Source organism: Falco naumanni, chromosome 8 (genome assembly GCF_017639655.2).
Source record: "Falco naumanni isolate bFalNau1 chromosome 8, bFalNau1.pat, whole genome shotgun sequence".
Classification (NCBI taxonomy): Eukaryota; Metazoa; Chordata; class Aves; order Falconiformes; family Falconidae; genus Falco; species Falco naumanni.
In genome coordinates, this window is record NC_054061.1 from 24,392,788 (window position 1) to 24,418,838 (window position 26,051).

Genomic DNA, 26,051 nt, shown 5'->3' on the forward strand with positions numbered 1-26,051 from the left:
TTTTTCTTAATCCAGACAAACTTAATTTCTAGATGTTATTAATTCATTACCAAATATACCAGGATTTATTTTTTGCGGTAAATTCCATGAACACTTACTTAAGGTGATGATGCTGAGTGTCACAAGAGCAGTGCTATCTACAATTGCAAGCACGTTAGTATACATGGAGAATAAGCTTAAAATGATGCAAGTCTAGAGGTTATTTGTAGTAGTCAGAAGGCTAAACAACTGTTGTAGGTGAAATGTTTGTCACTGAGGTGTCCTAAGATATGAGGAAGAGTAGCCAAAACTGAGCTAAATGACTTGCCACAGAATTCCTAGTAAAGGTGAGGAGGAAAATGATGGGAGTTGTCTTAACTATAATCCTGCATGAGCTATTATCGTAAAGCTCTATACCACCATAGTCTCCTAAATAGCTGGTGGTATCGCTGCTAAGGACAGTAGTGACAGGATTTTAATTTGAAGTTACAAACCCAAATTTGAATCCAGGCTTAAAAGTTTAATAGGGGTAAATATCCAGAACAAGATACTGACAGAAGCGGCCAGTTCACAGCTGGAAAGAGGTATTTTCCTGTCCTGTGGAAGATGGAAGCTGTCATTGCATGTCAGAACTCAGTGAAAAAGGGGGGCATTGCTTTGCTGGTTGAATTCAGTACAGGGAAATAATTATCTTGAGGCCTTCAATGTCGTGATTGGAATCTCCACCTGAAGACTGCTAAAGTTTAGACTTGGTGGTAGCTTTTACTTGGACCCCAGCAGAAATGTCTTAAGTAGCAAATATCAAAAAAGTTTCTGTTTTCAGTAAGCGGAAAGCTTCCATGGTTTTCAGTGCCACAAATGTTCATGTTTAAGCTGTGCTACAGCAAGAGTGTATTGTAAGAGTTGTGTTGTTCCCTACATAACAGTAGATGACTGTGGTGGGTAGGACAGAAGTACAGTATTTCAACAGATTGAGGATTGTGTATGGAGGAGTCTACTCCAAATCTGGTACTCAGCCAGTTTGGTTCAGTTCAGTGAATTCATTGATTTATTTGTGACGTCCTTGTGTAATAGTGCAGGCTTTAGAGCTTGGCTTTATATTCAACTGTGCTTAGTTTGTGAGAGAGCAAATAAACTACTCTTTGATTCAGTGAGTTAAAAATTAACACTATGCAGTCTGTCTTGTGGAGGGACTAAAAATAGTGATGTAGAGCTGAAATATAATAGCAAAATAATTGCATGACTCTCCTCATGTGCCCAGTCCTTTTAAAATCTCCTTATTATCAAGGGTTGCTTCTTTTCTTCCTTGGCATCCTCAAAATCGTTATTCAAACTAACGTTCCCTGGGCATATGTTTATACAGAACAAGAAAAATAAGCTAGGTAATTGAACAGTTGTCATTTATAAGAGCATAAACAGTGAAGAACTCTTACTCTCCTTCCACTAGCAGCCACCTGGCTGGAAAAAAGCTCTCAAAATAATCCAGAGGGTCAAAGGTATCTCCTGGGGGAGTGGGCCCCTTTTCTTTGACTGCATCTTGGCTGGAGGCTTGTTGCCCGCTCTTGCTAATTGAGGTGTCATTCAACAGGAGATACTCTGGTTCATAAACCCACAGGAGAGCGCGGCTGTAACTTTAGACAGCTTCAGGTAGCTGATCCAGAAAGGTGAAGCCACAGGACGTAATCTGCTTCGTCACAGTAACGTATATAAAACTTGGTCTGTGAGCTTGTCTAACTCGAAAAGCTTCTGCCCAGTCAGGCTAAACTAATTGCAGAAATCCTGATATGTAGCGGAAAACCGCATGAATTTGGAAGAAGTGTAGAGAGCATGTGTTAGTGCTGCTGCTGAAATAGTTGGAAGTAAATATGGAGTAGTAATACAGTTTTTATACTCTGAGGATTTGTATGATCCAAGGCATCAGAGCACACTTGCAATGCTTCCCCCCCCCCCCACTTCTGCACCCTTAGGACAGCAGTAGAGCAGCTCTCCATGCAGTTTTGTCTGCTGGACTGAAAGAATTGTGAAAGCTGCTGATTCAAAACACGCATGGAATTGATTTTCATGAATGCATGGCCTAAAATGTCTGGTAGATACTGACGAGGAGGTTATCATTGCATTGCGTTGCAAGGTGCACAGCATATATATTTCTGAAATCATGGACTTTAGAAACAAGGTAACTTACTAATCTACAGTGTTACTACTTAAAAGCTGCCCATGTAACCATGTATATTAAATTAGTTCCCTTTTTCTTGAGCTAATACTTAGTGGACACCAATAACAACCTTTGCATTTGCTAGCAGATTAATGACAGCGATGCCTTGTTAGTGTCACAGTGGAGGTGTGGCAGGTAGGCTGATGAAGGAGAATAAACCGTTTCTGTGTGAATTAACTGGTGAGGGCTGCAATGCCTCACTTAATCCAAAGTGAAACATCCCATGTGTGGATATTTGTACATGCTTATTCTTTTACTAAAATGGAGTGTTTTCACACAAAATTTTCAAATATTTCTGGGATTTTTTTCAGTTTTTCTTACACAAAGCCAAAACCTATACACAATTACTAGTGTTCTCTCTGCATAGCTTTTTTTACCACATAACGTGTTAATATTTGTTTTTTCACTTGAGCTATCCCTACGCACATAAAAGTCATGGTCAGCAAAACACTCTGGTTTAAGCTTCCCTTGTAAACAGCAGAATTTAATGCTGATATGTTAGAACCCACTAGAAAATCTATAGAGATAACCCAAAACTTGAAAAGTCACATTTTCATAGCATGTATCTCCATAGCACTCATGGCTTCTGATGAAGTCTTGCTGAGTAGATCCAGAGTGCAAATTTTACCAGTATTGTTGAGTTTGCTAACTTCTGTTGAAACCAAGGCTGTTCTCCTGTTATCACAGAGCTTGGGTTAGTTAGTACCCCAGGCTAACACTAGGGCTGTAACGTGAAGTAACATTGCAGTGAATTATTTCCTAAGGAAGACAAGGCAGAATGCATGAGTGCTGCTGCTTTGGGACTGGCCTGTGTGTGCTATCTAGGGGAGAAAAAACCCTCACTAGCATGTATTCACATGCTGCCTATATTGTTTTGCCTTTTAGTATCGACACTTCATTGTATGTCATTGTTCTAATTGGATCCAATTCAATGTATTTTTTTTTAAGCTTGAAAAAGCATTGGGTGGGAAGGTACTGCCTATAGCTAGGTGTGCTGTGAAAGGGGACATGATGCTTGGTCCAAAAAAAGTATCCTCTGTGCAATTGCTGTGTCAGGAGCGAGTGCTAAGGTTAGTCAGAATTTCCAGCAGAGGAAACTAATAACAGGTAAGATACAAATCTAGAGTAAAATTCCTGTAGTTTATTTTAGAATCATTGAATGGTTTGGATTGGAGGGGACCTTAAAGATCATCTAGTTCCATCTAGTTGTTTTAAGTGATTTACCTTTCCTCTTCAAGCATAACTTCAGCAGGTCTAATTAATTTTAGAGTGGTGAAGTACTGAAGGTCTGAGCCTACTGTAAAAACTGTTGGCTAAAGAGCTTCCATCAGCCATCAAGAGCTCAGCTGCACCTGAGTGCTAATTGCTGTCGCTGATATGACCTGGGCTTTTTTTTTTTTTTTTTCCCTTAACTTTTTGGGCCAGTTGGCTTTAGCTGTTTTAAATTATTTCATTGAAGCCAGCAGACCACTCTAATTTCCACCAAATAAAGGTACAGCCTATGGTACTTTAATGCTTCAAGGAAGGTTAAACGTTGCCATACGTGCGTGCTTCCTGCATGCTGTTCCAAGCAGGTCAGTTGGAGCCTTTTGTGCCCTGAAGTTTTCGTGCAGGCTGGCACTTGCGTAGGGGAACTTCTCCCTAAATCTGGAAGTTGCCCAGGACCTACATGCCCATATGCACACACGCACCCGAGGCTCGCAGCAGCTGCTCAATGACAACAATAACAGCTTGTGTCAGCTGCAAGAATAAGTTACGTGTTGCCTTTTTCATAGGATCCTGCTCTATTATAATTCTCTTTGTTTCCAGGGAAATAACGGCATCTGACAGCCGCCTTTGTCAGGAGCAGATCTTTGCCAGGGGACGCATGCAGTGGTGGTGATACATACTGCTTAGGCCTGTTTTAGAGATGCAGAGTTTATTTTTGCTGTGTGAGAGCTTTCTGTGCCCTGTGAATAGGCAGGGTTTAACCCTCTAACCTGGTTAAGGCTAATGTGTCTTAACCAGATGACCGAGACGGAATCATGATCACATCCTAAACATGACATTCAGACACATAAACTCTTAAACCAGCAAATTCTAGCAGCAGCTCAGCAAAGCTGGATTTGCTGCAAGACACCAGAGAAACCCCCTCCCCTCACCCAGTTACCAGTGGAGGCAGGTTTTCAGCAGGTGGGTGATTGGGGCTCAGCACACTGCAGCTGGTTCCCCCCAGCCCTGCCCAGCTTGTCCTGCAGCAAACCCTGCAGTGGAGCCTCTTGCTGAGCTGCCGCACTACTTCTGCCTCTTCTGAGAGGATCTGATCGATGATGTATCACTTCGATGTGGGTGAGTTGTGTCTGTGAGATGCCCTTGGCCTTTCAACTCTGAATACTGTGAAAATAATTTAAATTGCTGTTATGAGTACTTGGGTCTCAAGGCAGTGAAGACCCTATAAATGTTCCACAGGTTTTGGAGGGGCTTTCTCTGGGCTTGTGCTGGGGGGACAGGGCTCAGGAGAGGGGCTGTCGGGTGGGTTTGCAGGTGGCTGCAAGCCTCCTGCTGTCCCTCTGAGCAGCAGTTTGAGGAGGGAGACCCAAACGTGACATTTGTTGCTGCAGTCTTTGCTGAGAAGCTGATGTGGTGACAGGAGAAGAAAACTCAAGATATTCAGTGAACTCAAGGGTTGCTGAAATCCTTGGGTGATTTATTACCAGGTGGGGTTTCCCTGAGGGCTGACTTTGCTGCAGAGGCCACACGGCTGCTGCTCAGCCCCAGAGCCTCCAGCTGATACACCACCGTGGTGTCTTGGCTCAAGAAGACCTGAAGCTGAAAAATCTTGTACTGAGTAATTTACTAATTTGAGTAAAACTTAAATGCTGGAGTGGAGCTGATGAGCTCGAGATAATATTCAGTTAGTTTTGCAGGACTGCTTTATTTACTTGGAGGACTTAGATATATTTATCTTTTTATTTTGTCTGTTGATCTTTGCTCCCTCTAAGGAGTAGTGTTTTGTGGCAAGTGCATTTTAAATCCAGAAGTCCATAAAATTTCAACAATATTGAGGGTAATGAATAGCAAGATGAGAAGACCCAGAGGTGCTGCAGCGAGGTATATTTGTGTATATGTGTATGTATATGTGTGGAAAAGGAAATTAGGGTGCTGAGGGAAGAGGATCACTGCTGACTTGGTACTTCGGAGTCTGAGAGAGAGATAGAAAAGTTCAGAATTTAGGAACAAATGCATAGACAATACCATTAGCAATTATCAGAGGCAGGAATCGGAGTAGGATTCAAAGGAAACTCAGGTATTTAACTCCATCCTGTTATTTATGAAAGTTGTCCAGAGCAACATGTGTCTTTCAGCTCAGGGTATTTCCCTACAAGCCGACATCCTCCTGGATGTGCCTGCAGAGTTCAGATGACTGGACCCCCCTGTTCCTGCCCCTTCTCCTGCTGCTGCTCCTCTAATCCCCACCATCAACACAAAACATGACCATGTCCTTCCTAAAACCGCTTGCTGGAGTACTGCTTATGCAGGCGCGACACTTCCAGCATCTTGTCCCTTCCCAAGGGGATATGCCCTGTTTAATGACCTAAATATTCCACAGAAACGGAAACAAATGTGGGGCTGGCCCCCTGGTGCATGGGGTTTGATGTTTGCAGTCCTCTTAAGGCCACTGCTCTTCCAGCTGATCTCATTAAAGACACGAGAGCCACACGCTTTCTATTGGTTTTGCCAGTTTCCTTTTTTTCTTGGTTTGTTTTTTTTTTTTTTGTTTAGTTTATTATTATTACTTGTTTGCTTAACAGTAACCCTCAATAACTAGTACCTATATAGTGAGTTGTTCTATTTGGAAAGCTATTAGGCACTTCAGTGCAGGGATCCTGGGCTGTGTGGACCATAGCCTTTCACTAAAGACTCTGCACGTTCAGCAAGGGTCTGTGACCAACTCCTTTTCCATACGCATGTGCTGTCCTCATTTTTCTGAAAAGATGTGTATATATATATATAGATGTATGGCATATACTTTATATAAATTTATACTGTACTTGTAGACAGATGGATACTAGTGTGTATATCTGCCTGGCTCTTACACAAGTCAAGGTTTTATGTGTGCAGAGTCAGAGGCTGAAAAATCTCTCTTTGAAGAGAAGTATCTCTCTAGAAATCGTTTATAATGTAGGATTTTCACAAACAAAGCTAATAGATTAGGGTCACTGGTATGCCACGTTGGCGATTCTGTAATAATTCCTCTGTATGCTAGCTGTGTCTTACTGTTCAGGTTTTTTTCTGGGTCTGACGATAGAAAATTGCTGCAGACTTGCTGAATATTTGGTGTTGGAAGAGGCCTCGGGAGGCTGTCAGGTCCAACCCCTGCTCCTTGTGAGGTGAGCTAAAAAAACTGGGGGTTTGAAAAGACACTGAAATGTCAAGGAGCAAAATGTCAATAAAATTAACTCCTTCCATCTCTGCTCCTGCCTACCCACTGAAAAAAATTGGTTCTGAAAACCTGTTGAAAGAATCTCAATGAAAATTTAACTGAAAAAGCATCTATTATTCCAAAAATTCTAGTATAATGAATGAGAGTTTCTGCTACACACTAATGCCTACCGTCAGGATAAGAAATAGCTGGGTTTCTTTTCCTCTTGCTGAGCATATCGCCATCATCTATTAAGGAAAGAAACCATGGTCTCACCTGGAGGAAAGCCAAGGGCTGGTGGTGGAGCTTTGGGCCTGACACCCAAACCTGCAATCCACATAAAACCTAAGATTAAATAATAGTCGCAAACTGATTGTGGCTTTTATTTTCCATGGGCTGCTGCGGTGTCTTTAAAATAGTAGCCCTTCACCTTGGCAATGGCAATTCTTGCTTTTAACTTTTTTTTTTTCGGTAAGGCTCAGGCTGCTATTTCAGGAGCTGCACAAACACAAAAGTCCCATCGGCATGGAGTCTGACAGGGGAACATAACAGGATTATCAGACTGAAATTTCATGCAGCTGGGTGTTATGCTTCACTGAGAAAGTAATCTCTGCCGCTGAAACTGCAGTGTCTGGCAGATTGGGAAGGCTTTAAGACAAGCAAATGTAGTCTGAGAGCTGGACTTCGGGGAAGGTTTTGTGGCTAAAAGAGACGCAGCAATATCTTGTAGAGACTGTGATGACTGGTAGAAGATGTTGGGAAATTGACTCCTTGTAATATATTTCCCCTGGAGGAAACTCAAATTTTTGGTTAGGGGGATGTTTTTAGGTGACAACCCATTATTTTGGTTGTGAAAAATCCATGGGTGCACGTGTTGCACCTTACCTGTGCTTAGGTTGGTAAGACATTAGTTGAGTGTGAACAGTAAGCGATACCCATTCCTGGTGGTCAGCTATGGGGTCAGTAAAATCAACCCTGAATTCTTCTGTTCCCTGTGCCACCTGTCATGGACCTCAGGTGCAGCTCTTTTTGGCTGTCCAGAAACAGCACTGCATGGCACACAACCTCACAGCAGGAGGATAATTTACATTTTTTACAGGAAAAACCTGAGCAACTTGTCCCTTTAAAATAGTTACCTGTTTAAAATATTCTCCTTCCAGCACTCGGCAGCAGAAAGGACTTGGCTGGTAGCCCCTTACCACAGTCCCAAATCAACACTTTTTGGGTAGGAGGTTGGGGTTAGCCATTTCTAACACATGTGGACTGACAAGTTCAGGTTTAGCCTGTCTTCAGTAGAGCTTGATGGGGATGTCTGTAGCACAAGTAAAACCTATTTAAATTTTACACTGGTAATGAAATGTTTATAAAAGTCAGGAAAGCTGGCTTGCTCAGATTGCTGCTTGGCATAAAAACCTCTGGGAGGTGTTGGATATTTTTTTTAACAGTTTGATATCGCTTTATTTTTCCAGTATCATTAGCCCTATGTTGCGTTTGTTTGCCTTTATTGTGGATAGTGCCCATCATGTTGAAAATATCCTGCTGTTTGTTTAGCCTAAGACTTGTAGGATTGAGCAGTCAGGAGGCTGAGAATTGCTTGGGCTGCCTTGGTGCAGGGTGGGTTTTGCATTAACTGGGGTGTTGAAAGCTGGGCTGGGCTGCTTGACAGTTTCCCAAGCAAGCGGGTAAAGGCTGCTTCTAGTGGCGTTCATGGGGAGGGAAAGGGTGGTGCAGTCAAGATGAATTGTTTTTACTGACAATGAATTCAACTGCTTTGCAGAAATTGAAGCATTTGTTAACTAAACACCTGCCCTCAGCTCACCGTGCTGTAACACCAAAAATCGGTAATTCAACAACGAGCTGGGGAAGTGCTGTAAGGCGGCATGCCCCGGGGGTTATCCTGTTCCTGGCCCCGAGCACCAACTGGTGTTCCCAGAGGCACCCGTCAAAATGGGATAACAAAGTCTCTTACTTCAAGGCACATTTGTAAGCCAAAGGTGCACCAAATGCTGAACTGCCAGAGAGAAATTTATTTTAGGACTATGGGGAAGTTCAGGAGCTGTAAGTCAATATACTGTAGTTTCCTGTGCTACTGCTGTAAATTGCATTTATTCACTTTAAAGGACTGTGCAGAAACACTGTGCTCTGCCTCCAGCTTCTCGTTACTCACAAATAACTTTGTCTGAAACCTTTCATTAGCTACGTGAAGTGGTTTACATCCAAATAATTGTTGGTTTCAGGAGCAGGAATTAGAAATAACTGCGCACACACACACCACCCCCACCACCCCCAACCCCTGGAACATGCTGGGACGAAATTAGTGTGACAGCACAATTACAGAAAACTTAGTTTTTCCAGAGTAGGTGAGGGAAAGGAAGATCCAAGAGTCACAAACTAAACAGGAACCTCCTCAGACTTACTTTATTAAATGCCCAGTATAAACCAATTTGTAACAAGTAACCATGGGAGCTGAACAGGAGGAAACCATGGGAAGATTCATTAGCTACAGGAGGAGTTAAAACAAAATGCTCTGAATACAGCTCAGCTCTGGGCTTTTTTTTTTGCTTTTAGGACCTCGGAGAAAGGAAAAGGGGACAGCAGTGTCCTAGCACAGGGGTGGCACCACACTGAAAAGCAGGGCTGGTGATGGCAATTGTACATTGTTATCAGACACCTCACACATCATCTGAATATTTTAAACATTTATTTATACAAATATACAGCATTTACAAGAGTTAAAAAATTAGACATTTAAAAGCAGTATCACATCTATAGAGCCTAAAAATAAATACGGTGCAGCTCAGCATTTATGTGCTTTAAAAACCCCGACAGCTCTGTGGACAGACCGGGCACACCGACCTGTTGGTCCAGAGAGGATCCTGGGCAGGGTCCCCACTTGGTCTCGGTCACCTTAATTTACTTTTTTAAGCTCTGTCCGTAATCCTCATACCACAGCCAGAGGTAGCAGCTCAGCTGGACAGGACTTTTGAAGGGCACAGCTGTGGCACACTGGTGGGGGAGAGGGACCAGCACAAGAACTGGGACTTTCTCCAGCAGCAGGACCATCACGGTCAGGGCAAAGCTGGGGATGGGCATAGGAGTGGTGCCTGCTCAGGGATGTGCAAACACTGGTCTTGGCATAACCATGTGGCTGGCAGCGGGGTACCCCAGGTGGCATGCAGTATACATCCAAGCTACTTTTCTGAGGCATGGCTTGAGCCAGTTTAACCATCCACCTTCGCATACAATGAATCAGGCCCTGAAATACCACTTTTTCCTCTGCTAACTACAAAGGGAGTAGAATTAACTGGCTTGGTTTAATACCTCTGTGATGCCAATAACAAATCTGATCAGTGGCATCCCAGCCTTTGGGCAGAGCATGCTACTAGGTCCCTAAAAAGGTCTCTGGGTCTGAGGTCCCGCTAAACACAGTATGAAAGTCCTACCCGTTAGCACGCACGACAAGCCAGCTAGCACTGGAGCCCATGTCATCTTGCTGCAGGCACCTCACCTTTCACATCGTGGCAGTGCTCCTAGAAATCCAACATCTTATAAAGAAATCCAGCCATTCCTTCAGCTCATCCCATGTGGTTAAAGTAGCTCAGTTACCATACCACAGGTTAGGCTTGTTAAATAACAGTGGAACTGCAAAATATATGGGAAATAGAGGAAATGACATACAGAGAAGCCAGAAAACACAGCCAGAAACCTGACTGTGAGCCATGGGCCAAGGCAGCCAGCTCAGGTGAGGAGGTGACATCTGCTTCTTGCTGCTGGTTAGGTGTCTTACGGAGTGACTCCTAAATGCATGTGTTCAACTGCAAGGCCCTAAGTAAAAATATCTAAATCCTTATCCCGCTGAGCTGCCACAACCAGTGTACGAGCCCTGTGACCGGCAGGGACCTCCCCACAAGGTGCTACTGCTGGCCACCAGCAACGTGGCCTGAGCCTCGAGCCCACCTCAGCAAGTCATTTGTCAGTAATCCTGGATTTCCCATGCTTTGACATCACGCTGGCTTTCCAACACGTCTTCTCAAAGCACGTGCCCTGGGATCCAGCCCTGCTCTGACACAAGAATGCTGCCAAAATGCTCAGCCAACACAGAAAGCCTGTTTCACCCCTGCCCCAGCAGAGGTATCTCAACTGAACAAGGTTCTTCCACACTTCAAATCTTCCATTTTGCAGCACAATAATAATAATAATAATAATAATAATAATAATAGTAATAACAGTAATAAATATTTGAATTGCTGCTGGAGAAGTTGTAAACCCCTCCAACCCCAACCCGTAAGTACCTTGCACAGCTCTGCTCGACTGAGCTTGCAGAGGAGGGCACAGGCTTTATAAAGACTGCAGGGTTGATTTTTTGGGGGGCTCCAGAGATGGGTCTAACTTGCATAGAATAACAGATTGCAACCACCCTCTTAATACTAGCAATCTGTGAGCGAGTCACAGAAGGACAGCAAAATGCAAGGTTTGTGTGTGAGGTCAGCTAGCCTTTCCTCAAAAATGTTATTTTATGTAAAAGGTTAAAAAATAGGAAAGAAACAGTCTTTGAAGTTCAGTTTTTGCTATGATTGATATATATATATATGTATACACATATATATACATTTTTAAAAAACATCACCCAGCAAAACACACCAAGGCTTCCAGCCTGCTTTGCTTCCCCAGAGAAATCACCTGAAACTAAACTGGGAGCAAGTGCTGCTCTCAGTCCTCTTCTTTTGCCCCCAATAAAACTCACCAGAGTACAAGCGGAGCTCACTCCAAGGGCACAAAACTCAGGACAGCACCTCGCACGCTCAGCGCTGCGGGTTTCTCACTGGTAATGGTACCCGACACGGATGCTGCTGGATGAGCCCTGTAGAAAGCATTTGGATTCCAGCAGTGGCTCCCCCAGAACAGCACTTCAGAGCATAAGCAAACTGTAACTTCATAACACACAGGTTACCTTGGAGCACAAGAAGCCAAAAATCAGCTCATAACGGAACAAGTTATGATTATAGCTGTTAAAAAAAATTATAAAAAGGTTTGGTTTAACTATAAAGCAAGTCTGTAACACCCTGCTTTTATTACTGACCTTGCAAAACAAAGTTGATTCTTTTTTTAAAAGAGATGCAAAACTATATATATATATATTTATGATAATTTATATATTACAGGCTTACCCACTTGCAAAACAACCATATTGCCTGGCAATATCAGTATTAAGAACTTTTTAAACGCTTTAGATCCTACTCAACATACAAAAATAAATATTGCATACTCAATTTCTGAGCAAAACAAGCAACACAGGTCACCAAAATACAGCTCTAGCTAGTAACAGTCCCTACTCCATAGCGGGAGTGCAGTAAATAAAATAACAGAAGCTATTCAGGATCAACTCTCTTGTGCTATAGAACTGGATGCCAAAACGTGGAAATATGTAAAGCCCTCAAAGTGCCGGGAACCCGCTGGCTCGGCCAGCAGCAGCATTGCACCCAGGCACCCGCCAGCCCTCGGCAGTGCGTCCTCCTGCACTGGCGGGTCAGGGACAGCCCACCCGCCTCCCCTCTAAGCACACGGCAGGAGCAGAGGGCTCGGAGTGTCTCTGGTTCACTTTATGAACCGCAGTGATGTTCTGCACATCCCAGCGTGTGTTGTCACGGGGGTGGCTCTTCGTGCTGCTGGTGGACAACCTTGGAGGAAGCATCTGTGCGCAACACCAGCCTGATCCAAGTTGCTGCTGCTCCCTTGACCTCATCCCTTCCAGCTGCTGCTGCTCCACTGCATGCTCCTGCCCTCTCCGAAATGAGCAGGAGATGTGGGGAGACTGCAAAAACACACCGACTATGTATTATTTACTGTATGTTCTCAAAAGAGGTTAACAGGACACCGGAGTTAGTGCTCTGACAAGTTATCACAAGAAAGTTTTGAACAAGTAAGTGATGATACTAGCAGCTAGCAGTGATATAGTACTTTTAAATAACATTTCTCCATGGAGAAAAGACATTAAGAAAAGCGTATGCATCGGTCTCAGCCATGGATTCTGGGAATATTTTGCATGAGTTTCTCCAGAAAACAGTAGAGAAACTGGGGTGGGGGGTTGGGGGGTGGTTGGTTTGTTTGGTTGTTTTCTTTTCTTTTTTTCTTAACACCCTTCAAATACACCCAGATCCCAGGCTCACTAGTTCATCATTAACAAACCATCAGGAGGAAACCCAGTCTTTTTCAAAGCCGGCTCCGAAGCGCCGGCTCCACGGGGAGGGGTAGCATGCGGACACAGAGTCCTCGCCCAGCTCAGCTGTGTGGACCTGCCGCGCGTGGCAGGGTGACCCAGTGCTGGGACATCAGCCCCAGCCAGAGACACGCCATTGTCAGCAGGAGGGAGTGGGAGAGTCTCTGTGTTCTGTTGGGGGGGGAGAGGGTGGTAAATACAGCGTCTGTGGCGTTCCTTGGGAGGGGCAAGTTGCAGATGCTTCCTTCGCAGCAGGAGGTGCAGATCTGAAACAAGCGAGGTGATAACTTGGTTATTTGAAGAATACCGATACCCCCGAATAAAGACATACGGAAAATAATACATTTGCAAAGGAGCACAGTGGCCAGTCTGGTTTCCTGCCCTCTCTCCTTTTTTCCTCCCTTTTTCCCCTCTCTTTTTGTTCTTTCCTCCCTTCCCCCCTTTTTTCTTTTTCCCCTTCTTCCTTTTTCTCCTCCCCTCCCCTTATTATTTTTTATCCCTAATTCCATCTACTTGCAGCACAATTCCACCTGCACAGGAACAGTATGTTGGCTGGTACAAAGAGGATGCATCCATATTCTGAAGAGGTTTGTGGTTTTTTTCGTACCCCAAATAAGTCAACTGTTGAAAACCAGTGTTGTTGGGTTGAAATAGACCTTGAAAGCCAGAACTCCCCCCAAAATAAAAAACCAGTATGTATTAATATAGGGGGTTTTTTTGTTGCCTATCACCTCGTGTGCAGGCCCTGGAGTGAACGACGTGTCAGCCCACAAGGACACGCAGCTCTGCCTTGTCGGGGCAAGGAAGGGCCGGTTCCAGTAACCCTGCCAGAGCACACGGGTTTGGAGCAACAAGAGTAACGGACCCAAGGCCAGGAGAGCATAAAATTACGTGCAAAACAAGAGCTAAGGCTGCAGCGTGCCTGGCAGCTCAGAATGCCCTTTGATCTTAACCTGCTGGAGAAGCTCAAGAAGGTCGACTATTGACCTTCAGAAAAATCTTTAATAAATAACCATTTGATTCTGGTATAAAGTGTCTGCTCCGAAGGTTTCGGGGCTTTCCCCACCCGTTTCAGCAAGAAGACCACGAGAAGGTGGGTGGGCAGCAGCTGCAGAGGGCAAAGGGGATGAAGCAGACGCAGTTCTGCAGGCGAGGCGCTCCTCAGCCCAAGGGGAGCCCCGTGCTCCCCTGAGCTGGGAGAGGGACTGAAAGGGATTGTTCTTTTGTTTGGGGGGAGGTTATTCCTTTGTTTCTCTAGTAACAAATGGAAATGAGCTGGAGCCCATTAAGAAGAGAAACTTCATTTTTGACAATGTCGATTTACCCACTGAACCAGTCAGAATTCTGGTGAAAGCCAGAAGGATTCTGCCCAGTTTTCATATTTTTTAAAAAAGTGATTTTTATCCTATACCTTGTATTCTTCATGCTTTACATATGTGCATCCTGTAGACAGACAGTCCTCTAATGGTACACAGCGTTTGGTGACAGATACACTCTCTCCAGTAACTTTCATCATGTGTTGGCTAAAGCAGTATCTTGTATCTAAAAAGACAGAAAAACGTGTTTATCTGTCAAATTTGAGTTTTATGATAGTCTACCAATAGGAAGAAATGGGAAAAAAGTCAGATTTTTTTTGCTTTCCAAATCTTGGGATTTAAAAAAACTCAAAAGATAATGTTGATGTATTTATTGCAATACATAAATGTTACTAAATACACACCCACACCCCAAGCTCTGGTGCAAACCTGAGGTTTCAAAGCACTGTGGAATACAAAGATTTATTCCCAATACAGTGCAGGCCTCAACGTGACAAAGAAATGCACCCACACTGGAGAACCAAATTGTGGAGGGAGGTTCAGACAAAAAGCCCAAATCTCATGCCCTGTTAGTTTTATAGGCAAAAAAAGAAAACATTCACAATACCTGTTTATGTCTGAAGCTTTCATGTGTCTAGGTTTGATATTTTTTTCTTAGCTTCATGTACAACGATTAATTCTGTAGAACTACTCAAAGCATTGCACATTGGAGGCGCCTTTCCCTATGTCTTAACAACCCGCGTCCTGGATGCTCATGCCCCGAATCCTGGCTCTCCCACAGCTCCTGCACAGCCCAGAGAAGATCCTTCACCTTTTCTCTGTCCCTCAGTTTTATCACCTATAGAATAAGGCCAAAATACCAGCAGAACAGCTGGGAGGATTTATGCCTTTCTCAGTTTCCCAGTCTTTGGAAAAAGCACCATGAAATGGAGTCTGTCCCTCCTATCCCCATCGCATCTTCTGCATGCTTCTCCTGTGGGCTCCCTCGTCCCCAGGGGAGACCATCCTCCTCCTCCTCTTCCTCTTTTAAGCTACTTCTCTAGTAACACTTGTAAAGCACAGAGGAAAATTCAAAGCCAAATGACTGACAAATGCTGTGGTTATCCTCAGGCATGAAGGAATTTGGGCTTATTTCAGGCATTAATGGTTCGGGGGAAGATGAAGGTGCTGTTCCCCTTCCTAGCACTCCAAGATGAAAGAAAACACTGGGTTTTCCAAACAGGAAACATGCCATTATATATTTCCTCTCTAAATTATGCCTTGCTTCTTATTAATCAACCTTATTATTAATAAAATTGTTGCTTTCACAGGGAAAAAAGAAAGTGCAATTAATTTAAAGCGAGCATTCCCGTTCAGCCTTCGTCTCTGATGGGCAAAGCCCTGCATACTTGTCATGTTTGAGGCATGCGGCAAGAGCCGAGCGAGGTTGCCAACTGAACGCGTTATTCATTAGGCAATAAACCCCCCAGACATCTGTCGTATCTTTGACCTGCTCTTAACTCGAGTGCGATATCCGCAGCAAACAGACTGCGCTTATCCCCGGGGGCTGGCGGCGCATGGTGTGCTGGCTTCCCTCAACTGGCCACCTTCTCACGTGTGCCCAGACTCTCCTGCTACAAGGGGTGAAGCTCCTGATTTTCCTCGAATGGGAGCACCCTCTGCATGATGGCTTTGAGCTTCTCCCAGGCCCTTGCCTGGAAGCGACATTCCCCGGACAACCTGCGCGCGTCACCGGAGCTCGATGTCTCCTGCAGTGGCTCTGCGCAGTGGAGCTCGCCCTTGATGGGTCCCAGATGGGAAAAATAAAGCTCCCAGCACCCCATAACTCTTTTTAGGCTGTTTCTGTCTTCCAAGTGTGTTTTTTTACATCTCACAGATAGGTACTCTGCCCACACGCGGGACCAAGCCTGCCTCTCCTTGCACAGCCATCACTGACAGCTAACATCTCCTGCAAGGCAGGGCCGCAGCCACAAACTAACTCCACAACAAGCAACAAAATCCACTCACTCCAATCAATATTAACTCTTGCACTGCATTCTGGCTTGCCTCTCTCCTCAGAGCAGGCTAAGCATGAGGAGGACAGGCGCTGTGAAAAGGAGTGGTCCAGAGAGCGCTGGGGGAGCCCAGAGCAAAGCAGAGGTGGGGAGCATCCCATCTCACCCGCAACACCTGCCCTGCAGGTAGGGAGGCTGCCTAGAGGAGGGACAGGGGCGACGGGGAGGAACTCCAAGCTGAGCGGGCCCAACACTATCAACATTTTACTGAAAAGAACAGAGACATTTAGAGCAATTAAAATAAAATATTGCAGTATGAAAGCTGGTGTTTCTAAGTAACGTGCTCCCCAGGCAGCAGCACGGCCACAAGGAAGGATGGTTCTCAGTGGGATGCATGGATTTCTATTTCCTAAATGTTGTGGTTCCAGAGTGTCTTTAAAGGCACTTGAGAGTCAGACTGATTGTGGTGTGATATTCAGGCTTTCCAGCAACACATTGCATTATAAAATAATTTGAAAATGAGATCGTTGCTCTGTGATTATTTGGGGGATTTTCACGGCAGTTGATTTACGCTGATGGCATGACAGGTGACACCGTCCCCTCTTCTTTTGCATTTTCCCCTTCCTCTGGCAGAACTGTCTTGCTAAGATTCAGCTACAAGGTATCTCCAAAGGTCTATATACAACAAAGTGCCCCAGTCTCGACCTACCAGGAGCAATGCTGACCTACAGCAGCATCACCCAAGGGCTAAAACACACGTTCTGTACGGGGTCCCCCTCATGAGCACCCTTCAGTACCCTCAAAGAGAGCATGAGTGAAGGAACCAGCTACTGAAACCAAAGCCACGGTGCAGACCAACATCCAGGCTAAACATAAGCAAACCAGCCCCACATGTTGAGACCCTGCAAGGCTTGTACGGGTCTCCAGTGGGAGAAATTGGACCTCCCTGCTTTAAACTGGGCAGGGAAACACTGAATCTGGTGTTTCAAAGGGCTCAGAATCACACACTGACTTGTGAGAGCCTGCTCCCAAACCGCAGCCTCTGAGAATGCTGGAACATCACCTCGATGGTCGTGGCCATCATCCCCTTCCCAAGCTACCAGCCCACCCACAGACCACCTGAAAATAGAGTACTGGGAGTATTCCTACTGCAGTATTTCCATACAAATTAGATCACTAACACAATTTCTGCTTGAGCTGAAGCTAATAAATAACAGAAAACAAGGTTAATGCATAGCAGGAGGCCTGCTTTCTAGGAAATGCTTTTTCTAATCTCTGTTCAATACAGGTATTAATGTATTTACTCTCCATTATAATGAATTTTATTATTCAAAATGTGGTTCCCTTTAAGTCCTACATTATAGTTTTGGTTTACTTGGTAGCGTTCTGTCTTAAAATAAAACAGTTAGTAATAGGAGGATGGAGTTTCCTCATTTTCTCCCACCACTTAACCCAAGCCAAACAAGCAAGGGTTGGGATCACTGGGGCGAGGGAGGCCACACCATAAGCATAACCCTCTGACTCCCAGAGATAAGGTAATTACCCAAGCAGATAACCCCAGCCTCCCCCCTCCCCGAGCACGCCTGCAGTCACGCCTCAAACCTGAGCTTGCATTTCTGCTGCTTCCTTACACAAACTCAGAATTCCATTTGAAAATTAACGCAACCAAGAAGGAAAAAAAAAAAAAAAAGGCTGCCTTAAAGGAAAGCTTTGTGATGTGGAAGCAGGAAGCGCATCGCATGTAAGCTAAGAGACGCCGACAAAAGCTGTTGGTGCTGGGGCATCCTGAAGCAAGGCTGATCTCGCCAAGGGGAGCAAGGTGGGGAGCAAGGACATGATCAGCTTTGCTTCCACTGCAACAGAACAGAGACAGAGCCATGAGGACCCAGCACCCGTCCCCTCCCTTTCCACGTTTCCCTGATCCTCTGAAACACAGTGACTGCTGACTCAGCGGTTTCTCCTTTGAAGCCGTCATCACACCGGCTGCACCGGGGGGTCCCTGGCCTCACCCGTCAGCCAGCAGCAAGGGGCTGGGGTCCATGCTGCAGGAGAGCCGTGCTCCAACCCCAGGGCATGCAGTGGCAGGCTGGGCACAACACACTGTGCCTGGAGTAAAACGTTATCGGATCCCTCCGGTTTAAGGAGAAAATAAGTCCTCTGTGCTGAAGATTAAAGACAGACCCAGATTTCCAGCTAGCCCCTTCTCACGGCTAAAACCCCATCCTTACTTCATGTTTGGTGGGTATTTGCACCAGCAGGTGGGAGGGCTGGTGACCGAAACGAGCAGATCTGGTCTGGATGAACACAGCTGACTAGTTACAGACGCACCAAAGCACGGTTTTCCCCTCCCCTAAACAGCTGTTATGTACTAACTTTGCTTCCTAGATGAACATTTTTTTTTTTGGTGAAGGCATTTCTGCTGGTTGTTACTCGAGGCAGACCTTGGAGTCACACCTCTCTGCTGGCACAGGATCCCCAGGCAGCAACTAAAATACCACCCACTCCTGTCAAAACAGGGAGTGTCCGTGAATATTGGTCTCATCTGGTGCCAACCAGCCTGATCTCTTTTATTGTTGTTGATGTGCTGATTTCAGCTCAAAGCAAATAAATTGTTGGACAGATAGCAGTGCTCTGACACAGGCTGCAAACACAGCTGGTTTGTCCTCGCAGAGCAGGTCACTGTCTTTCTCCTTCCAAAATAAATATTTTTTTTCTGGGAGCCCTGCACCACAACAGACCACAGACATCCTGGATGGATGCTGAACAGGGCTGCCGAGCCCAGAGAAAGCACTAGGGGAGCAGGCAGCCCCGGCAGCACCCTCCGATTGTCACAGCCCCGGCAGCATCCCTCTGACTGTCATGGTCCCGGCATCCTCCTGCCTGCATGTGGTTCCCATGCTGGTGAGGACCCAGCCCATGCCCAACCCAACTAAACAGGCTTTGTCAGGGACTGTGGACAATCTTAATGACTTGTGAGTGTCTCAAAAAGAGAGTTGATAAGGGAGGAGGAGATCTGGGGATCTCACTGATACCTGGATCCAATATTTGGGTGCCTGTATTCCAAAGCTCTTTCTGAGCTGTTCCTGACATCAGACTCCAATAGGAGTTATGAACCAAAAATACCAGAAATACCTTAATGCCAGCTGAAAAGAGGTGTGAAGAAGAAAAAAGCTGAAGTGTGGGCTTGTGCCACAGGGGAAGGAAGAAAAGAAAGCAAGAATCAGTCCCATACTCACCAGTAAGAGAAATATAACCCTTAAATAAACCTGAGCCTGATTTAATTTCCAGCTGAGCTAGAGGAGGATGGGGAGTAGATGAAAGTCCTAAACTTCATCCACCTCAAAGAGACAGAAAAGCTTAAAGGATTACTCATATCACTTACACATCTTTCTTGTTGAGAGGGCTTACAAGCGGGAGCAGCAATCACCAGCATCCGAGTCCGCTCAATGAATAATGGGGGCTCAGTGCTGTCCTGCGTCAGGGACAGTGAACAGTTGTTTTAAGGTGGGTTTAAATTAAATGCTACCATGCGGCTGGTTACCTCTTGGACAATAGATATCCGGAGCCCATCGGTTGCATTCGTAATTATCTGCTGCCTTTTCACAGGTGAAACACTTAAATCCATGAGGATACGGTGTGGCTGAAAAGAATAGAAAATATGCGGTAAAAATGAGCCAGTTCATCTGGTTCTACCATGCTTTCCAGAGGCACACAGCAACATTTGTTCTCTTTAGACATATCTTTCTACAAATATACCCGTCAACTTCATCAAGTTAGTCCCAATTTGTGAAAATCCTATTACCAATAGCAGTGCAGGAAAGGCACATACAGGTACAACAAGAACTCGGTTCAGCCATGTTTACCTGGCAAAAGCGCCCACCGCTCACTTCAAAGGGAGCTGATGTGAGCAAGGAGTACTTATTCTCTTGATATCAGAGCTCACATCCAATACTGCTACTTTATCAGTGCTGATAACAAAATATCAGATGGATTTAAATACTTCTGGAAACTGTTCCACTGAGGAAATGAGCTACCCCTTTTGAAGGCAAGTCGATGTCCCCAAAGGAAAGAAAAATCAGTGTGCTGGTGCTGAAGCTCTGCTTTTATCAGCAGACTCTATCCTAATGTATCTCGCCAAATGAAGAGCGTGACTCCTTAAGTGGTCTCCTGGCAGGGCTTCTGTAGCACATTCAATACATCCTCAAGATGCTGCCACCTTCTCAGAAGCCAAACATTAAACAGGTTACATTTATCTCCACAGGGCCAAGTAAGCTGAACCTCTACAGGCCACATCTCACCTCTCCCTCCTCTTCTCCTCCCCTTGCCCACCAGCTCCGGGCCAGACCCCGTTCAGGTATGAGAAGTGAAGCAAGAGGCATTTGCTGGCCGTTTCCCCCAGGCTGCTCTGGGTAAGGGCCAGCAAGTCACTTGGGAGCATCTCTGGTGGGGCTGGCACTGCCCTCAAGGAACAGCTTTGGGCGGAACAACACAACAGCACTAACTAAACCCACCCCCTCACCCTCGGCCTCTAGCAGGTCACGGCTACGGCATAAAACAGGAATTTCATCTTGCTTGTACAAAATATAATTTTTTTAGCCAAATTCAGAAAGGCACTGAGTTTTCTCTGGGAACAGATGGCTGGTACAGTTGTCCTCTTGTAGAATTAAAATAAGTTTGTATCTGATAAATCCAACAGGCTAATGAAAGGAGAATCTGTGGATGATCTATTATGAATATAATAATAAGATGCATAAAACTTTGCTATAGCATTGCTTCAGGGACTCACTGAAATAAAGGTAGGAGCGGCTGCTGCCGGTCATGTTTGGCCCTTTCTCACAGCTGTTGATGTACTCGGGCAAACAGCGTGGCCACAGAACTTGGTCTCATTGCCAGAGAGGTTCTTGAGGAACAGAAAATAGTGAACAAGAAGCCGACATGCTCAGCAGCTGCCTGTAACCCTAGCTGTCCATCAAACGCTTTGGGAAGCAATGCTCTGGTTTTACATCCACTCGGTTTTATGAGAGCTGGGGATGTTTGTTTAACCTTTGCTCATCTCAGCTCAGCCCTGATGTTTCTGCTGCCCTAACACACTTTTGCCCTTGTCCTTATCCCCACGCCGTGGCCGCCCGTGGCTTTGCAGCCTGCGCAAAGTGGGCTTACTGGAAGGGTGGAGGTAGACGATGTCCTTCACGGTGAAGTCCCTGGGCTGCACGGCGGGCAGGCAGGTGGCCAGCAGGCTGAGCAGCAGCACCCATGCCGCCGTGGGCTGCGAGGCCATCACCGGGTGAGGACGTACTCATGCGGCGGCCGAAAAAAACTCACCTGGGCAACAGTAGAGAACAAGGGTGAGCAGAGCAAACCCGCGAGGAGCCTGGCCACCACCTCGGTCCCCAGCCACCCAACCTCACCGAAACCATGATTCTCACATGAACCTTCAGCTGTCCTCCCCTGCGGTCAGGTCTGTCACCATTTACAATTTAACCAGTCAGCGACTGTCCTTTGTAAGACAGCAATAAAGTCATCAGAGACTGCACTGCAACAAGATTTAACAGCTTCTTTTAGAGGGTAGTGGAAAAGTGCAGAATTAGACCAGGAAGAAATGAAACAGGGTAGCTGGAGACCCACTGGGATGTCTGGGGAAGCAGTGATGGGTCTCCCACACTCACACTCCAACACAAGCTCGCACCCTTCAAAACTGCACCTTTTTGGCAAACCAGAGGCTCTACATTACTTTCCACATATCTCAGGAAAGGCTCCAGCTGATGCGGGCTGTCTCTACCTTCAGCTGGCTGCTGTTAATAACATCAAGTGACTATTGCGTTTTCCTTGTCCATGCTCCAAAGGGTCTTATTCCCTCTGTGACGCTGCTGACAAACGATGCAGCGTATTTTCCCCACGTCCCTGTATGAAGGGAACTAATTTAAGCAGAAACAAACACCTGCTGCGGTACCACTCGTGAAGCCATCCCAAAACCAGCAGCTTTCAGGAGCATCCCCATCCATCCACCCAGGTGTGGGGAGCCATCCAGGAACAGGCAACGCTACTGCACCTTAAATACACAGCTCATATTATTACAATTCCTTAAAAATGATGAAAACGTGCCTGTAAATGAGCGGGACAGGAAAGCCCCAAGAGGATGCAGCTGCCGAGCCAGGCAGGAGCCGTCGGTTTCCCCTGGCTGCTGGCGTCCATCCAGAACACACCGGCTGGGGGTTATTTTTCCACCTAGACTGACCAAGAGCTCTGCAATACCCAAGATATTTCCTAAGCAACTTTGAAGGCAGAGTAGCTAGTTTTTTTTTTTTTTAATTTTTTTTTTTTTTTTAATGGAAAGATGTTCCAGGGTGGAGAGGCTTCCACCTCTGCCTCCAAATGTTTGTCTGGCAGTGGAGACCCGCACAATGTGAGCAGAGCAATGGCCACTGGGGGGGCTGTCATCACCCTTGGCTCTTATCTGAAAGCAACTCTTAATAAAACACCATGAAATCCATAAAAATAGCCAGGGAAACAGATAACACACAACATGGTGCATTAAACTTCGTTGTTTTAACCTTCCGAAGGGGGAAATGCCAATTTCCATTGGGTTTACTCCACAGATGCGTATCAGCCAGGGGAAAATGAAGTCCTGCTTAGAAGCAGAAAGGAAACAAACCCAACCTCTCCCAGCCACATGAAAGAAACAGGACCAGCAGCTCCCTGTGGGGTCTCGAGGAAAAAGTCCCAGCAAAGCCAGCTGGAGCCCACCTCGGCGAGGGAGCCAGGTAGGCGTGTGGATTCAGGACTATTCACATTTTTTTAGTTTCTCATGCCTAAATAGACACAGACCTGGAGCTGAAGTGGCCAAATACTGACACTGTCCTGATGGTCCTGAGCTGAGGACAACAGGAGCCATCATCAGCTGCACAGGCATCAGCACCAAGTAGACACGCTGCACTTTGGAACAGTTCGCTGTCAGGGCACATATCTACATGTAACATGGGTCACAAGCGATGCTCAGGATGAGGAAAGAAGATGTGTTTGGACTCCTGAGCCTCTCCCTCTCCTTTCCTACGCAAGAGGAGAGCCGTCCGTTGTGGCACACGCATCACCCTCGCTGCTTGCCCAGAGCCACCCCACAGCAACTGAGTTTTCACGTGGGGAAACTGCTGAACGTTCATACTGCTAAGATAATGAAGATTTGGAGGAGAGAGGAATTCTTGGATTTTAATTTTTTTTTAATCCCCAAGAACACAAGGCAGACTTTACAAGCCCTGTTACTCATTTCAGGAAATCAGCAGTTTGCAGTAAAACTGTCAGCTCACATGGTCTCAGAAGCAATCCTGCATTACAGCGCAAAAAAGTTAGGACCCTCATCCCAAGGAGAGCCGCTCTTCATAGCTCAATGCCAACTCTCGGTGGCAACCTAGGATTAACATAGGTTATCAACATGAAGGACAAGTAACAGTGTTTTCAGTTAACACACAGCAAGATTAAAATAATGGGAGGAACTCTGCCCAAGAATTTGTTGGTTTTTCTCATCACAGTCACAAAAAGGTTTTGCATTTGCAGCGCCGATCAAAGCCGTCCACTTGAGGACACTGGTTTTCCCTCTCTTGTACATGCTCATTTTTATGGGACCAGTTGCTGACTCAGCCCATCTCCAGATGTCTGTGTGTAGCTGTTGGGACTTGCCCAGTTGTCAGATTCAGAAGACACGTGGCTGTTAGTCCTGCCTGAAAGGGTGGCAGAAATCCTCCGGCTGCACGCTAAAAACCCTCACTCCGTGCCTCTTGTAATTACAAGTAGCTTAACTGCCAACACCACTTCTAATGACTTGCAAGAACCACAAATGAACATATCGATTTCACTTCCCCACCTCCATTTTATGTGCTTGAAACAAATTTAATTATAGGCAAGGAATTAAAATTGTAAAACCTTCTGTGTTACAAACCAACCCTGTCTCGGAGCAAGGCCAGCCTGGCCACTGTTTTAAACTAGAAAGTACTCATCAAGCTAAACACCTGCCACTGCTGCAGTCACTGCTCCTCACAGCAACATGCTCTACCTGTTGTTTCATACACACAGAGGTAGCACACAAATAGATACTGCCGTGTACATGGAAGTGCCTACCGTCAGAAACCTCAATATTCCATATTTCACAAATATTTTGAGTAGATACACATGGGTACACAGTTCTGTCTTTCACAGGGGGCAAAATACACATACAAACATACTACATCTGATTGAGAAAGTACTTAATATTTAAGGTAATACTGATCTTTCACAGACAGTGGAATATCCAAAACTATTTTGGATTAAATCAATCATATTCAAAAATGACTGTTTGGCACACTCACACTCTCTGTTTTTACACCCACACACAAAAATCAAATGTAGTTACTTCTTATTCTTAAAGGAAGGGGATCTATATATGGATGCACCGCCCTAAAACCTGCAGTTGTTTGACCCAACAAAATTGTTTTCAATTCACTTTTCTTCCAAAAAAAAATAATAAATTGAAATGGTAATTTTCTACAGACGCTTCTCTCCATGAAGCCCGAAGAAGCTTCATCGAAGGCACGAGGCTTTTCCCCTTTGCTCACAAGCCCCATTTAGTTCATGGCTTTCAGCCAAAACCGCCAAGCGTCATACAAAAATATCTCCTCGCGCAGTTACTGCCGACATCTTGGCTACTACGGTGCTAAACCTCTGCTGGCAGAACAGACTTGTTCTCCAGCTTACGGGCACGCTTTTCCTTCTGAAACAACTCGGCCCCTTTCCAGACGCAGTAGCCTCCCGTGCACAGCACAGTGCATGCACCAACCTAATAGAAAATGGCATGGCCCACTCTGAATTTGATACTGGATTGCAGTTAGGGGAAATAGTCACATGGTATTTAGATCATACAGTCTGTTTATAAAAGGTCTTGGGCGCTGACACAGAAATCCTAGTTAACTCAATCTTTCCAGCTTCACCAACACCTTTCAGACGGAAAGGCAGCCCCATCCCCGCTCTGCAGCAGGATTACTTCTTCCTGCCCTTTGCCCTGACACAGCGCTATGGAAATTAACCATTAAATTCTCTAAGCAGCAGCCCAATTGCCCATTTGTCAGGTCTCATTAGGGTGGTGACATCTCATCCTTGCTGTCACCAGCATTGGGGACAATGGAAGATCCCCATCCTCCAGGGAAGGACTGGGGAGTCCTCGAGCAGAGCTGCTCCCAAACGTCAGGCCTCTGGTTCTGGGGCAGACATGTTGTTGGAGTGGACAGTTATTTGTGAGGATGGATTTGTCCCTCCTGTCCCTCTCACAAGCTCAGTAGATATCTGCTAGCTGGCCTTGACTGAAGGCCGCGAGCTGGGCTGCTGCCAACTGCAAGGTTGCAGCAGAAGTTGCAGATGTTCAGGGGGCAAGGGGTGTGGAGAAAAAAAGTCTCAGACACCAAATTTTCCCATAGAAACACTTGGCCAAAGCCAGGCATGAAGGAACTCCCAGTTTGTGGGCATTTCTGTGGTTCTCCTCCTTGTGAGAGTAGGACATATGTGGTGTTCGGTGCCCTTCCACCTCCCTCCTGCAGGAGATGAAGTATTGCCCTGCTCTCCCTGGACATCTGATACAGATGGAGGTTGCCCAGTCTCACAGAGGTTGATGTTTCTGCTGACATCTCAGCTCCATCTGCCTCCTCCATCTCCTCCTCGCTCTCTGGGCCACACCTCCAGGTTCACAGGTTACTACCTCATTTCATCTTGAAGACGTTTTCTCTTATCTTTTCACTTGGAAGAGCTTCCATCTCAGGGCGCCCTCAAGCAACACTTCCTTCAGATAAATAAAATAGCAGAAACAACAAAAGCTCCCTCTCAGCAGGCAGTAGACGTATCAGCCCTACAGTATCAAGTGCAGCATGCCAAAGCAGCAACACCTGTGAGAAACTGCAGAAACCACAGCATGAGT

At 45.7% G+C, this 26,051-nt stretch overlaps 1 protein-coding gene across 3 annotated transcripts in view; it reads right to left on the reverse strand.

The window, feature by feature from the left end:
* Window positions 1-1,925: 1,925 nt before the first annotated feature.
* Window positions 1,926-26,051, reverse strand: part of LYPD6 (LY6/PLAUR domain containing 6) — a 45,523-nt gene continuing 21,397 nt past the window's right edge. For all 3 annotated transcript variants that reach the window (XM_040602952.1, XM_040602950.1, XM_040602951.1), the window contains exons 2-5: window positions 21,281-21,442; window positions 19,662-19,760; window positions 14,222-14,352; window positions 1,926-13,076 (exon numbers count right to left, since the gene is read on the reverse strand). In XM_040602952.1, coding sequence (XP_040458886.1) covers window positions 12,873-13,076; window positions 14,222-14,352; window positions 19,662-19,760; window positions 21,281-21,398 — 552 coding nt within the window. In that variant the 5' untranslated portion in view covers window positions 21,399-21,442 and the 3' untranslated portion in view covers window positions 1,926-12,872. The remainder of the gene's footprint in view (window positions 13,077-14,221; window positions 14,353-19,661; window positions 19,761-21,280; window positions 21,443-26,051) is intronic.